Below are 14,696 nucleotides of genomic sequence, written 5' to 3' on the forward strand. Positions count from 1 at the left end.
CTTTTGTATCAATTTAGTTGGATATTAATGACAACCAGTCACATCAGCTCTGCACTCTGCCTTGTTTTTCAGCTCTGGATCATTCACAACATGGGCTGGGCTACTAATATCATAGTCGATTACAAAAGGAACCAAACACTTGGTCAAATTCTTTTTTTCTCCCAGTGTTTTCTCTCCTCACGTCTCGCTACATGGTGCTGTCATTTTATACCCAGTGTAGCACTAAGAATCTGTAAAATACACCATTGTTGATTCTAAATATTTGTGTGCATACATCACACCATGTACAATCAATGTGTGTATTGTGTATGGTCAAATGTTTGGTTTCTGTATGAAGTTTGTACAGGATCTATCCATTCCTTTAAATAGATGACGACAGAGTTTAAATGAATTTCTTATATTGAACAGAACTTACAATTAAAATTAAAAACGTAAAAAAAAAAGCTAGGGAGAGATAGATTCTGGCTTCTTCTGCCAGTCCTGTACTGATCAAAACAGAACTCAAAAACAAAGCTAAACTGAACTGAACACACAAAGCTGTGACTACAATATACATGATTTGAAATTGTTTGGCATATGATGTCTCTAACTTGGAGAAACCAGCCTTGCGGGTGTTTATGAAAAACTTTGTTTGGCTTATGAAAAGCCTGTTCTGCTTGCATTGTACTTTTCAAAAATGCAGTCAATTTCTAGCTAACCCAGCATGCCTTCTGAGTTTTAAAATGTAGTCAAGCAGCATTAGTTAACCTAGTATTTAATGTAATTGCATAGGCAGAAGTATCTTAAAATGAAGTCTTTGCATAAGAACATAAGAAATAGGAGCAGGAGTAGGCCATCTAGCCCCTCGAGCCTGCCCCGCCACTCAATAAGATCATGGCTGATCTGTTGTGGCTCAGTTCCACTTTCCCACCCTCTCCCCATAACCCTTAATCCCCTCTCTTATCAAGAACCCATCAACCCGCTTCTTAAAAATATTTAGCGAGGCAGCCTCCACCACTTCAACGGGCAGAGAATTCCAGAGATTCACCACCCTTTGAGTGAAGAAGTTCCTCCTCAACTCCGTTCTAAACCGCCTCCCCTTTATCTTGAGGCTGTGCCCCCTAGTCCTACTGTCTTTTTTGAGCGGGAAGAGTCTCTCCACCTCTATCCTATCCATCCCATTCATCATCTTATACGTCTCAATGAGATCTCCCCTCATTCTTCTAAACTCTAACGAGTACAAGCCTAGTTTATTCAGCCTCTCCTCATAGCTCAATCCCCTCAACTCCGGTATCAGCCTAGTAAACCTCCTCTGCACTCCCTCCAGGGCCAAAATATCCTTGCGCAGGTGCGGCGCCCAAAACTGCACACAGTACTCCAGCTGCGGCCTCACCAATGCCCTATACAGCTGCAGCAAGACCTCCCTACTTTTATATTCAATCCCCCTCGCTATGAAGGCCAGCATCCCATTCGCCTTCCTGACCACCTGCTGCACCTGCAAGCTGGGTTTTTGCGACTCATGCACAAGGACCCCGAGGTCCCTCTGCACTGTCGCCTGCTGCAGTTTTTCGCCACGTAAGTAATAGTCCTTCCTACCATTCTTCCTACCAAAGTGGACCACCTCACACTTGCCAACATTAAATTCCATTTGCCATTTCCTGGCCCATTCGCCCAGCCTATCTAGATCCTTCTGCAGACTCTCCACACCCTCCGCACAATTTGCCTTTCCCCCAATCTTGGTGTCATCAGCAAATTTCGACACCCTGCACTCGGTTCCCTCCTCCAGATCATCTATATAAATGGTAAATAGCTGAGGCCCCAGCACCGACCCCTGGGGCACCCCACTAGTCACCAACCGCCAATCCGAATAGCACCCATTGACCCCCACTCTCTGCCTCCTATTTGACAACCAATCCTCTATCCATGCTAACACCCTACCCCCAACTCCATGTCCCCTGACCTTCTGCAATAACCTCTTGTGAGGTACCTTGTCAAACGCCTTCTGAAAATCCAGAAAGACCACATCCACCGGCTCTCCTCTATCCACTGCCCTAGACACATCCTCATAGAACTCCAGTAAATTTGTCAGACACGACTTCCCTTTAATGAAACCGTGTTGCGTCCGCCCTATCAAGCAATTCCCTTCAAGATGCCTCGCAATTTCCTCCTTAATGACGGATTCTAACATTTTACCTACCACAGACGTTAAACTAACCGGCCTATAATTCCCCGCCTTTTGCCTGGCACCCTTCTTAAACAACGGCGTAACATTAGCCGTTTTCCAATCTTCCGGCACTTCCCCGGAATCCAGCGACGTCTGGAAAATAACCACCAAGGCATCCACTATCACCTCCGCCATTTCTTTCAGAACCCTCGGATGCATTCCATCCGGTCCTGGGGACTTGTCCACAATCAGCCCCTCCAGTCTGTCGAGCACCACCTCTCTAGTAACAGTAATGTCATTAAGACCCTCCATTCCTACCACCTTTCCATCGCTAACACCCGGCAAATTATTCACGTCCTCCTCCGTGAAGACAGAAACAAAAAAGTTATTCAAGACCTTAGCCATATCCCCATCCCCTACCACTAGCTCCCCTTTCTCATCCTCTAAAGGACCAACGTTCACCCTAGCCAGCCTCTTCCTTTTTATATATTTATAAAAATTCTTGCTATCCTTTTTTATATTAAGTGCTAGCCCAGCCTCATAGCTTCTCCTACCCTCCTTTATCAACTTCTTTGTCAATCTTTGTTGACATTTAAACCTTTCCCAATCCTCTTCTCGCCCACTGCTCTTAGCTACTCTAAATTCCTCCGCTTTTAATTTAACACTTTCCTTCACCTCCTTCGTTATCCACGGCTTATTACCTCTCCTCCTACTGTCCTTTTTAACCATCGGAATAAATTTCTGCTGAGCACCAAGAAAGATCTCCTTAAAGATCCTCCACTGCTCCTCAGCAGACCTACCTTCCAACGCACTCCCCCAGTCCACATTTGCCAATTCTTCTCTCATCCTACCATACTCCCCTCTATTCAAACAAAGGACGCGTGTCCGGGAACCCACTTTCTCCTCCTCCATCTGCACCAGAAACTCCACCATACAATAAGTGAAGCAAATCATACAGACTCAACAGTGTGCATAGTCCATGTGTATGAGTAGTGTGCACGCTCCGTGTATGAGTAGTGTGCACGCTCCGTGTATGAGTAGTGTGCACGCTCCGTGTATGAGTAGTGTGCACGCTCCGTGTATGAGTAGTGTGCACGCTCCGTGTATGAGTAGTGTGCACGCTCCGTGTATGAGTAGTGTGCACGCTCATTTTTCTGTCCCAGCTACTTTACTGAAATGGCTGTTCTGAAATCATAGATGAAATCCTATGACTGGTACAAAGGTAAAGTTCCCATCTGTCCTTCTCATCTTGTCTGTAGCTTTTCACAGAGTTCACCCCACACAAGTTCCTCCAAAGCCACTCTGCCATCGTCCAGCTGGATGGAATTGCATTAGCCTGGTTCTATTCCTGTCTATCTAATCGTAGCTGGAATATCATTTGAAATGTCTTCTTTCTCTGCTTCCAGCCCACTGCCCTCAAGGTTCTATCTGTGGCCTCTTGCTACTTCTCATGCCTTTCTGTGACATCCTCCAATACAAATATTTATAGGATCGAGAGAAACCAGAGTGCACTGTGACATCCTCCAATAACACAGTGGGTTCTACATATATGCTGAGAACTCCCAGCTCTACTTCACTACTCTTTCAATGCTCCATTCTCTCTCAATTGTTTTTCAATTGTCCAATATCCAACTAAACATTGGGAAGTTCAAAGCCATTGCCCGGTCCTTAGTCACCGAGCCCATTGCGCTGTCTGGGACTGAGACTGAACCAGAATGTTTGCAACCTTGGCGTCACATTAGACCAAGCTGAATTCCTGACCACGTCTGCACCATCTCTATTACCACATTTCTAATGTAGCCTGAATCTGTTGCTGCCTCAGATGATTTGCTCCTTTATCCTCATTCATGTTGTTACTTTTAGATATGACTAGTGTAATACACACTGGAGCAGTCTCCCATCTTCCCCTCTCCCAAATTCAATCATCCTTAACTTTGCTGCCTGTGTTTTAATAGGCATCAAGTTGTACTCATCATGCATGAGCTAGTTAACTGTTACTGGCTCCAAGATAAGAAACACAACAATTTTAAATGGCTGTGTTTGCTTCTGCCTCAGGATGATGGAGAGAGCACTGCTTGCATATATGCAGATGCAGTCAGGATCCTGCAACTGTCCAGATAGCTGTCTGCATTAAAACAAACAAAGGTAGCAAAGAATGCCTGGAACTATTGTGGTTCCGCTGTGGATCTTTGCCATTCTCCTCGCTGCTTCCCATGTTCCTCCACTTCCTCCAGCTTCCCATGTGGCACCTCCATGCTCCTGTCGCCAGTTTCTTGTATCATCCTTCCCTGCCCCATCTCTTCACTGCTGCTTCCTTTGCTGACACGCTTCTGGAGAGCTGGAGTAAGTGGAGAGGAAAAACAGTGGGAAAGGCAAGGAGCTGCAGGAGAAGTGACGAGAATGAGGGATGGGAGAGGGCAATGAGTGGGGGTGATTAAGTAGGGGAAAGAAATCAGTGGCAAAGGAAGTGATGAGTGGCCTCAGGGAAGTGGGAAATACTGACGAGAGTGCTCTAGAGAAAGTGGGAGGGAAAGGCGGGGGACTCTGGAGGATGTTGGCGGGAATGGCAGAGGGCTCTAAAGGAAGTGGGAGTGGTGGGAGATGCGGAGGAGTTCTGGAGGAAGTGGGAGAGAGTGGCGGGGAGTTGCTATAAACAGGGATTTGACATGCACAAGGATGATGTTAGCAGTCAATGAAACTGCATATGCTGGTGGCAATGAATTTCCTGATTTCAACTTTAACAAGTTTACTTATTAATGTCACAAGAAAGGCTTACATTAACACTGCAATGAAGTTGCTGTGAAAATTCCCTAGTTGCCACACTCCAGCGTCTATTTGGGTACACTGAGGACGAATTTAGCATGGCCAATGCTCCTAACCAGCATGTCTTTTGGACTGTGGGAGGAAACTGGAGCACCCGGAGGAAACTCATACAAACACGGACTCTGCACAGATCATGAGCCAAGCCTGGAATCGAACTTGGGTCCCTGGTGCTGTGAGGCAGCAGTACAACTGATATTCCAATTCCAGTTCAGTAGTGGGGTTTTGTAGTGAAGTAAAATTCACATGCTTGTTTTCAGGTATTCCATGGCCTCGTCCTCTGTAAGCTCTTGCCCTCAGGAGTTCGATGCCATCCCAATTTTGGCCAATTTAATCACTCCAGCATCGATAACCCAATCCTAATTGGAGAATTTCCCTCTCTGAACCTTGTCCCTCCCTTGCCTCCTTCAAACCCACCATTTTGATCATTGATTCTAAAAGCTCCTCCAGGTGTTGTCCGGTGATTGCTTTTATGAAGCACTTTAGGTCATTTTACTATGTTAAAGCTGCCATATAAATGAAAGTTGCTGCTTCCAGACAATGTGTGTAATGTGGATGGCCATTGACTGTGCAGGGTTGCCTGGTTGCAGCACCTATTGTTGATAGCAGTGTGTGAGAGTTGTGTATTCACCCCTGTTCCATTGGTTTCTCCAGGTGTGTTTCTCGGTCTCGGTCTGAGTGGTATCGTCCCCACTCTACATTTCACCATCGCTGAAGGTTTTGTAAAAGCGACAACTGTTGGGCAGATGGGCTGGTTTTTCCTGATGGCTGCAATGTACATCACAGGGGCTGGTTTATATGCTGCCCGAATTCCAGAACGATTCTTCCCTGGCAAATGTGATATCTGGGTAATGTACAATTCAACTTTTCAACCAGTTATCACCCTGTTATGCAGCTGACCTTGTCCAGATCAGTGAGCTCCAAGTTGCCTTGACATCTGTCAAAGAACAAAAATAGCCTGGGAAACAGGCCCTTCGGCCCAATGAGCCCGCGCCACCATTTAAACATTACGAGTCCCCCCTCCACCCATGACCCTTATCTATGCTTATGGCATTCCACATTGAGGGAAAACTAATTTAGGGACAATTTATTACCACCAGTCAGCCTAATAGCACATCTTTGGGGTGTGGGAGGAAACCGGAGCACCCGGAGAAAACCCACGCAAGCACGGGGAGAATGCACAAACTCCCACAGACACTGGCCCAAATCCATGTGTCTGCACAGCAAACAGTGATAATCACTGAGCTGTCGTGTTGCCCAGCATCTGGTCCAGTTTAAGCGTACACTAACGACATGAAGTACTAGGCTATTCTCGAACAACCAAGAGCAGCCCTTGTACAACCCATCGCGTGTATGCCCCTCGTTGGACAACAAGGCGGACCGAATTAAAAGAGAAAAACATTAGTATCATTCCACATCCTTATACATTACCAGGGACGTCCCAAGGCTCCTGAACCTTATTTAAAACAATCTCCAATACCCCTCCATCTCCAACCCACTCACGTGCCTGTCTAAGTAATTTTAAACAACTCCAGTGTACCTGCCTCCACCACCTTGCCTGGCAGAGCATTCCATACCCCCACTACCCTTTGTGTGAAAAACCTCCCTCTAGCACCCGTGTTGTACCTCGCCCCCCTCACTTTAAGCCCGTGGCCCCTCATACTGTGCGTTTCTAACATAGGAAAAAGCTTACCACTGTTTACTCTATCTATACCCTTCATAATCTTATACACCTCTTTTAGATCTCCCCTCAGTCACTGTCTTTCAAGGGAAAACAGCCCCAATTTGCTCAATCTTTCTTCATAACCCAGTCCTTTTATGCCAGGCAGCATCCTGGTAAACCTCCTCTGCACTCTCTCCAGGGTCTCCACGTCTTTCCGGTAGTAAGGTGACCAGAACTGGACGCAGTACTCTAAATGCGGCCCAACCAACGTTCTATACAACTGCAACATTAGACTCCAGCTCTTATACTCTACAACCCTTCCTATAAAGGCTAACATACCATAAGCTTTCTTCACAACCTTCTCCACTTGTACTGCCACCTTCAAAGACTTGTGCAGTTGCACCCCCAGGTCCTGCTGCGTTTCTATATTCTTTATAGGTCTACCCTTTATCATATAACTCCCCCCTACATTATTTCAGTCAAAATGCATCACCTCACATTTATCAGGATAAAGTCCATTTGCCATATATCTGCCCAATATACCAGCCTATCTATATCCCGTTGTATTGCCAGACACTGCTCCTCACTGCCCGCCAATCCAGCCACCTTAGTGTCGTCTGCAAATTTGCTGATCACACCACTTACTCCCTCTTCCAAGTCATTTACGTATATTACAGAAAGAAGAGGTCCCGGTACTGAGCCCTGTGGCACACCATTAGTCATGATGTGGGAATGCCGGCGTTGGACTGGCGTAAACACAGTAAAAAGTCTGACAACACCAGGTTTTAGTCCAACCGATTTATTTGATAATACTCACAAGCTTTCGAGGGGACTGCCTCTTCGTCAGGTGAATGGAGAGTTCTGGCCTCAGACAGAGCATATAAAGCACAGACAGTTTAGAGATTACTGATTAGAATGCGAATCCTTACACCTAACCTGCTGTTCAAGACCTGAAGTGGCTGACAATGTGAGTGGAAGGAGCACTGATCACAGGTTACAGAGATGTGTATTGTCTCCAGACAGTACAGTAAGTGAGGTTTTGCAAACCCAGGCAAGTCACGGGGGTTACAGATAGTGCGACATGAACCCAAGATCCCTGTTGAGACCGTCCTCATGTGTGCGGAACTTGGCTATCAGTCTCTGTTCAGCGACTCTGCGCTGTCGTGTGTCGTGAAGGCCGCCTTGGAGAATGCTTACCCGAAGGTCAGAGGCTGAATGCCCGTGACTACTGAAGTGTTCGCCAACAGGAAGGGAACAGTCTTGCCTGGTGATTGTTGAGCGATGTTCATTCATCCGTTGTCGTAGCGTCTGCATGGTCTCCCCAATGTACCATGCTTCGGGACATCCTTTCTTGCAACGTATCAGGTAGACAATGTTGGCCGAGTTGCAAGAGTATTTACCATGTACCTGGTGGATGGTATTCTCACGTGTGATGGACACAGTGGACAGAGTACCCTTTGTCGTCCAGTACTTCCCTGGAGCGGAGAAGCTACGACATCTTCTCTGGAGTCTTCAACATATCATTGACGAAGACGAACATCTCGCCAGGGCTATCCCCACACCCCCACTTCTTGCCTTCAGACAACCACACAACCTCAAACAGACCATTGTTCGCAGCAAACTACCCAGTCTTCAGGAGAACAGTGACCACAATTCCACACAACCCTGCCACAGCAACCTCTGCAAGACATGCCGGATCATCGACATGGATACCATCATCACACGTGAGAATACCATCCACCAGGTACATGGTAAATACTCTTGCAACTCAGCCAACATTGTCTACCTGATACGTTGCAAGAAGGGATGTCCCGAAGCATGGTACATTGGGGAGACCATGCAGATGCTACGACAACGGATGAATGAACATCGCTCGACAATCACCAGGCAAGACTGTTCCCTTCCTGTTGGTGAACACTTCAGTGGTCACGGGCATTCAGCCTCTGACCTTCGGGTAAGCATTCTCCAAAGCGGCCTTCACGACACACGACAGCGCAGAGTCGCTGAACAGAGACTGATAGCCAAGTTCCGCACACATGAGGACGGTCTCAACAGGGATCTTGGGTTCATGTCGCACTATCTGTAACCCCCGTGACTTGCCTGGGTTTGCAAAACCTCACTTACTGTACTGTCTGGAGACAATACACATCTCTGTAACCTGTGATCAGTGCTCCTTCCACTCACATTGTCAGCCACTTCAGGTCTTGAACAGCAGGTTAGGTGTAAGGATTCGCATTCTAATCAGTAATCTCTAAACTGTCTGTGCTTTATATGCTCTGTCTGAGGCCAGAACTCTCCATTCACCTGATGAAGAGGCAGTCCCCTCGAAAGCTTGTGAGTATTATCAAATAAATCGGTTGGACTAAAACCTGGTGTTGTCAGACTTTTTACTGTGCACACCATTAGTGACAGACCTCCAGCTAGAAAAGGACCCTTCCAATACTTCTCTCTGTCTCTTCCTACCAAGCCAGTTCTCAACCCACCTAGATACCTGGCCCCGTATTCCATGAGCCTTAATCTTTTCAACCAACCTACCATGAGGGACTTTGTCAAACGCCTTACTGAAATCCGTATAGACAACATGAACAGCTCGTCCTTCGTCGACCGTTTTTGTCACCTCCTCAAAAGATTCTACCAGATCCGTAAGGCAAGACTTCCCCTTAACAAAGCCATGCTGCGTATCCCTAATCAGATCGCAACGCTCTTAATGCTCATATATCCTATCCCTAAGAATCCTCTCCGTCAACTTGCCTACCACTGACGTCAGACTCACCGGCCTATAGTTACCAGGGTTATCCCTCCTACTCTTTTTAAGTACCACGTTCGCTATCCTCCAATCCTCTGGGACCTAACCTGTGTCCAAAGAAGAGACAAAGATTTGCATCAGAGGCCCAGCAATTTCATCTCTCACCTCCCTAAGCAGCCTAGGATAAATGCCATCAGGCCCCGGTGATTTATCAGTTTTAATGCTACCTAAAAGCCCTAACACTTCCCTCTTAATGGATAGTTCCTTCAATTGGTCTACAGCTCCCTCCAAGACTGTACCAGACATCAAGCCCCTCTCCTTCGTGAATACCGACGCAAAGTATTCATTCAGGATCTTCCCCATTCCCTCGGACTCTAAGCACAGTTCCCCTCCTCTGTCCCTGAGAGGACCGGTTTCTCCTCTAACCATCCTTTTGTTCCTGACATAGGAGTAAAAAACGCCTTTGGATTTTCCTTAATCCTACCTGCCAAAGCCATTTCATGCTCCCTTTTTGCCTTTCTAACTCCCCTTTTGAGATCCCTCCTACACTCTGTGTATTCCTCCAATGCTGTCTCCGGCCCCAGTTTCTTAGACCTAACATACGCCTCTCATTTCTTCCTGACCAAGTCCTCAATATCTCTAGTAATCCACGGCTCTCTAATCCTACCTTTCCTGTCCTTCCTCTTAACCGGCACATGTCTTTCCTGCACCCATTTCAGTTTTCCCTTGAAAGACTCCCACATGCCGAACGTGGACTTGCCCTCCAACAGCCTATCCCAGTCTGTATCCCTAAGTTCCTGCCTAATCCGGCTGTATCTAGCCTTCCCCCAATTTAGCACCCTCCCCTTAGGACAGCACTCATCTTTTTCCATTAATATCTTAAAGTAGACAGAGTTGTGGTCACTGTTAGCCACATGTTCACCTACTACAACCTCAACCACCTGACCCGGCTCATTACCCAGAACTAAACCCAGTATAGCCCCCTCTGTAGTAGGGCTATCTACATACTGCTCCAAGGACCCTTCCAGTACACATTTTACAAATTCCTCCCTGTCTGAACCCCCAGCTCTAGGCACCTTCCAATCCACATGAGGGAGATTAAAATCTCCCACTACAACAACCCTATTTTGCCTACATTTATCCAAAATGACTCTACATATACCCTCTTCCACTGCCCATGGGCTGTTGGGCGGTCTGTAGTACACCCCTAGCATAGTAATCGCTCCCTTCCTATTCCTCAACTCCACCCACAGAGACTCAATTCCTAACTCCTCTATATTATCCTCCCTCTGCACCGCTGTGATGTGCTCCCTAACTAGCAGCGCCACTCCCCCTCCTCTTTTCGACCCTCCTCCGTCGTGCCTAAAACACTTATACCCAGGAATATTTAGTTGCCAGTGCTGGCCTTCCTTTAACCACGTCTCCGTCACTGCCACCACATTTAAATTCCTTGTGAACATTAAGGCGTTAAGTTCATCCATTTTACCCGTCACACTCCTCGCATTAAAACAGATGCACTGAAGATCTACAGGCCCATTCGTATCCTCCTCCTGGGGAATTTTCCTCTCATCCAGACTTACCCTGTCACCCAACTCACTCCCAATCCCAGTGCCTACTGAGCTATCTGCCTCCTCTCTCCACCTCCCCCCGCCTCCCACCTTCATATTAGTTTAAACCCTGCCGAAACACTCCAGCTAACCTCCCAGCTAAAATATTTGTGCCCTTCCTATTTAAATGTTCCCCATCCCACTTGTACAGGTGCCCTTCCCTCACAAAGACTTCCCAATGGTCTACAAAAGTAAAACCCTCTGTCCTGCACCAATCCTTCAGCCACACATTCAGCTGTAGGATCTCATTATTCTTAGCCCCGCTATTACTGGGCACTGGCAGCAGCCCAGAGAACGCCACCATGGAGGCCCTGCACTTCAGCCTGGCCCCCAACTCCTTGAACTGCCTACGTATATCCCCCCTGCTCTTCCTTCCTACGTCCTTCTCTCCTATGTGTATAATTACATCAGCCTGGGTCCCTTTGCCCTTCAAAATTCCCTCTACCCTCTCCGACACATCCTGTACCCCTGCTCCAGGGAGGCAGACTACCATCCTGGAGTCCCGCTTTTGCCCACAGAACCGCCTATCGATTCCTTTAACCCTCCCATCCCCCACCACCATCTCACATCCAGCCCCCTTCCCTGTGAGACATTCTGGTCTTCCTCTCTTGCCCTTTCTACCCCAGTTGTTGCCTTACCTTTGATATTTTGGGAGACTATCTCTGGGGTGGTCTTAGTACCATGACTCCCCTTCTTTTTCCCCTTCCTAACAGTAACCCACCCATCCCCCCCAGGCTCTGGGATCTCCATGTGACCGTGGTTCCTATTCATTATTGCCTTGTTCTGACTAAAAATAAATCTTCCAGACACAGCTCTAGTTGCCTAACCCGGGCCCTCAAATGCTGCAACTCCAGACATTTGGTGCAGATGTGGACTTTCGGGAGACGCGTCGTCTCCAGGAACTCCCACATATTGCACCTAACACAGCTGATGCGTCTCCCCAAGGACCCTGCCATTTACCTGAACACCCTTAGAGTTATGGACACAGAAATGGAAAACAGGAAAAAATGGACCAGTAACTCACCTTGCCAAAGCCCTGTGAGCCAAAGCCCTTACAGCACTCACTCTGCACCCACCTCACTCTGCTGCCCGCTGTCTACTGCGGCCTTCTTTTTATACTCCCGCGCTCCCTTCCCGACTGCCCCCGCGCCTAGCTCCCGCTATGGAAAGCGAAAACAAACAAAAACCCCGCGAACTGGCAATAGAGAAAAAAAAACTAACTCGCAAATTCAACACTCACCAGCCACCAGCACTCTCCAAGTACACTACTCCGGAGAACAATGAGCAATGTCGGTGACAGATTCCTGTCGGATTGGTGTATTTTGAGGCTGGGACCGAGACCTTCCCCTGGGACTGAACGCTACGTTTCAGTATTGAGATCGACGCTGGACGGGTGTAGGCATTACATCATCAAGGGTTCTCTCTTGTCTGTTGTCACAGAGCTTTCACCTGGATGAGGTTCAAGTCAGTGGACAGCAAAATGATGATGCATCAGTGATGCATTATTAAGTGTAAAGTCTTTCAGTTCAAATGAGATTGTTTGCCCATTTAAAAAAGAAAAGAAGCATTGGATGGGAACTGCTGACTGAATATTATCTGAGGTCAGAGTTCAAGTCCATGCCACCATATGAGAGGTATTAGTTTTTGGATGAATGCAGATTCTCCACCTGACATTGAGGGAGTGACCAAGAGCTAATGGGATCAATTGTGAGGATTTAGTCTGTTTGCAATCTGTCTCCTTGCAATGCTCCCCAGGTTTCTCTTCAGCTCCCTCCCCAAACTCCCTCCTGAAGACAGTATCTCCTTTCTGGGTAGCAGTATGATGATCAATCTCTCGAACCATCCCCACAGATACAGTATCAACCGATGTTTGGCTCTTGGAGGCAGCACTTCTGTACTCACCCTGTTTATGTTTACATGCACTGTTCCAGTACAGGTTGCTGGATAACCACCAGGACTGGGAGCCCTGGTTAATTTCACACCACCTAAATTCACAGATGTTAAAGGAAATTGTAGAGTGGTTCTATTAGCTCTGCACAAATCAGTTATCAAACTGTCAAATTTGCCATGGTTCAGCTACCCGCTAGATTGTTTCACTGAGGCAATCATCGACACCTTGTTTTTAATCAATTGTTTTTTAGCATTGGTTTAGTGGGTATTTAGTATTTCAGGTTAGAATGGTTCTGATGAAACATTAACTGTTTATCTCTCCATCAACGCTGCCAAGCCTGCTGAGTATTTCCAGCATTTTTGTTTTTATTTCAGATTTCCAGTATTTTGCTTTTGTTCTTCCCAGAGCACTGGCCAATAAATTATCCCTCGAATTAAGGCAGAGAAACAGATTTCCCGCTAGGTATCACATTGCTGTTTGTGGGAGCCTGCTGTGCGCACATTGGCGGTTACATTTCCTGCATCACAACAATGCCTGTGCTTAATTCATTGGGCGATCAAATTTGAGGTCAGGGAAGCTGCTAAAGAAATGCAATGTTGTTTTAAATAGTTGACTGTGAACAGTCAACGCAGTGACTAGCAAGCGATTACTAACCAACACTTGTTCTTTTCTCTACCCAGTTCCAGTCACACCAGCTATTCCACGTCCTGGTGGTAGTTGCAGCCTTTGTTCACTTCCATGGCGTTTCCAACCTGCAGGAATTCCGATATGGGCTGGAGGGAGGTTGCACAGATGATTCATTGCTCTGAGACTCGGGACTACTGTAGAGAATTCTCTACCAACGAGGCCTAAAGTGCATTGAAACTTTTTCCTTTTTCTTTTTTTTTCAAAACAAGTAAATGTTCCCTTCTTGCCCTCCCTCACCTCAGAAACAAGAGAAAACAAAATGGACGGCCTCTTTTGTCAGTGAACACTTGAAATGGGTGAGGGTTGGGGAGTGGAGGAATTGCTGAGAGGCTGGGCTCATGTTAGTGTGATTTCCCCCTCCCCATCTCCCCTCAGTCGCAGTAACGTCTGTCGGGAGAGTCCCCAGAGAGATGGTGACCTTGGGAGCTCCTGTTGGCCAACTCTTCCAAACATAGAATAAATCTGGCCTTGCAACGCCATGACCAGTTCACGTTTTGACTGATGGGAAGTGCCTGCCCTGTGTGAAGCCGGGGTAATCCTGGGCAGTATTCTGGTGAACACTGGCTTACTGAGCACTTTACTCATGCTACGTCACTCATTCTGCTCAGCTCATCTCCCTCAGTCGCCAAGACCTGTTACAAGGATAGTGACCAAGTGTGATGGAGGGGAAAATTAAACCTAACAGTATGGTAGCTCTGACGTGCGGGCACTTTATATTCAGTCATGTGTGTGGAACAGTATTTATTTTAAGGGGTTTTCTGATTGCCTTTATAGATATGTAAATTTCTTCACAGGCATTGTAAGTTAAATCTTGGTGGGTGGCGGGGCGGGATCTATTCTGTTGTAAATAGACAGTGCTGGAATGGACGCACTGATAGAGGTGAGTGATCTGTACCCTGCAATAAAAAAGTTGCTCTAGACCTGACTGAATATTTCTTATTTGGTTTGTGATTAATTAAGTTTATTTTCCAAGCTGCACACTATCCTGATTTGGAGATATATAAAATATATAAAACTCGCTGGGTCAAAATCCTGGAATTCTCTCCCTAACAGCAATGTCGGTGTGCTTGCATTACATGGACTGCAATGGTTCAGGGAGGCAGCTCACGACCATCTTCTGAAAGGCAGTCTCAGAATGA

At 46.9% G+C, this 14,696-nt stretch overlaps 1 protein-coding gene across 1 annotated transcript in view; it reads left to right on the forward strand.

The window, feature by feature from the left end:
• Window positions 1–14,469, forward strand: part of LOC145357069 (adiponectin receptor protein 1-like) — a 29,472-nt gene extending 15,003 nt beyond the window's left edge. Inside the window, exons 7-8 of the mRNA XM_080210153.1 lie at window positions 5,618–5,811; window positions 13,551–14,469. Coding sequence (XP_080066279.1) covers window positions 5,618–5,811; window positions 13,551–13,679 — 323 coding nt within the window. The 3' untranslated portion in view covers window positions 13,680–14,469. The remainder of the gene's footprint in view (window positions 1–5,617; window positions 5,812–13,550) is intronic.
• The last annotated feature ends 227 nt before the right edge of the window (window positions 14,470–14,696 follow it).

The sequence above is a fragment of the Carcharhinus amblyrhynchos genome, chromosome 22 (genome assembly GCF_965287045.1).
Source record: "Carcharhinus amblyrhynchos chromosome 22, sCarAmb.v2.hapA, whole genome shotgun sequence".
Classification (NCBI taxonomy): Eukaryota; Metazoa; Chordata; class Chondrichthyes; order Carcharhiniformes; family Carcharhinidae; genus Carcharhinus; species Carcharhinus amblyrhynchos.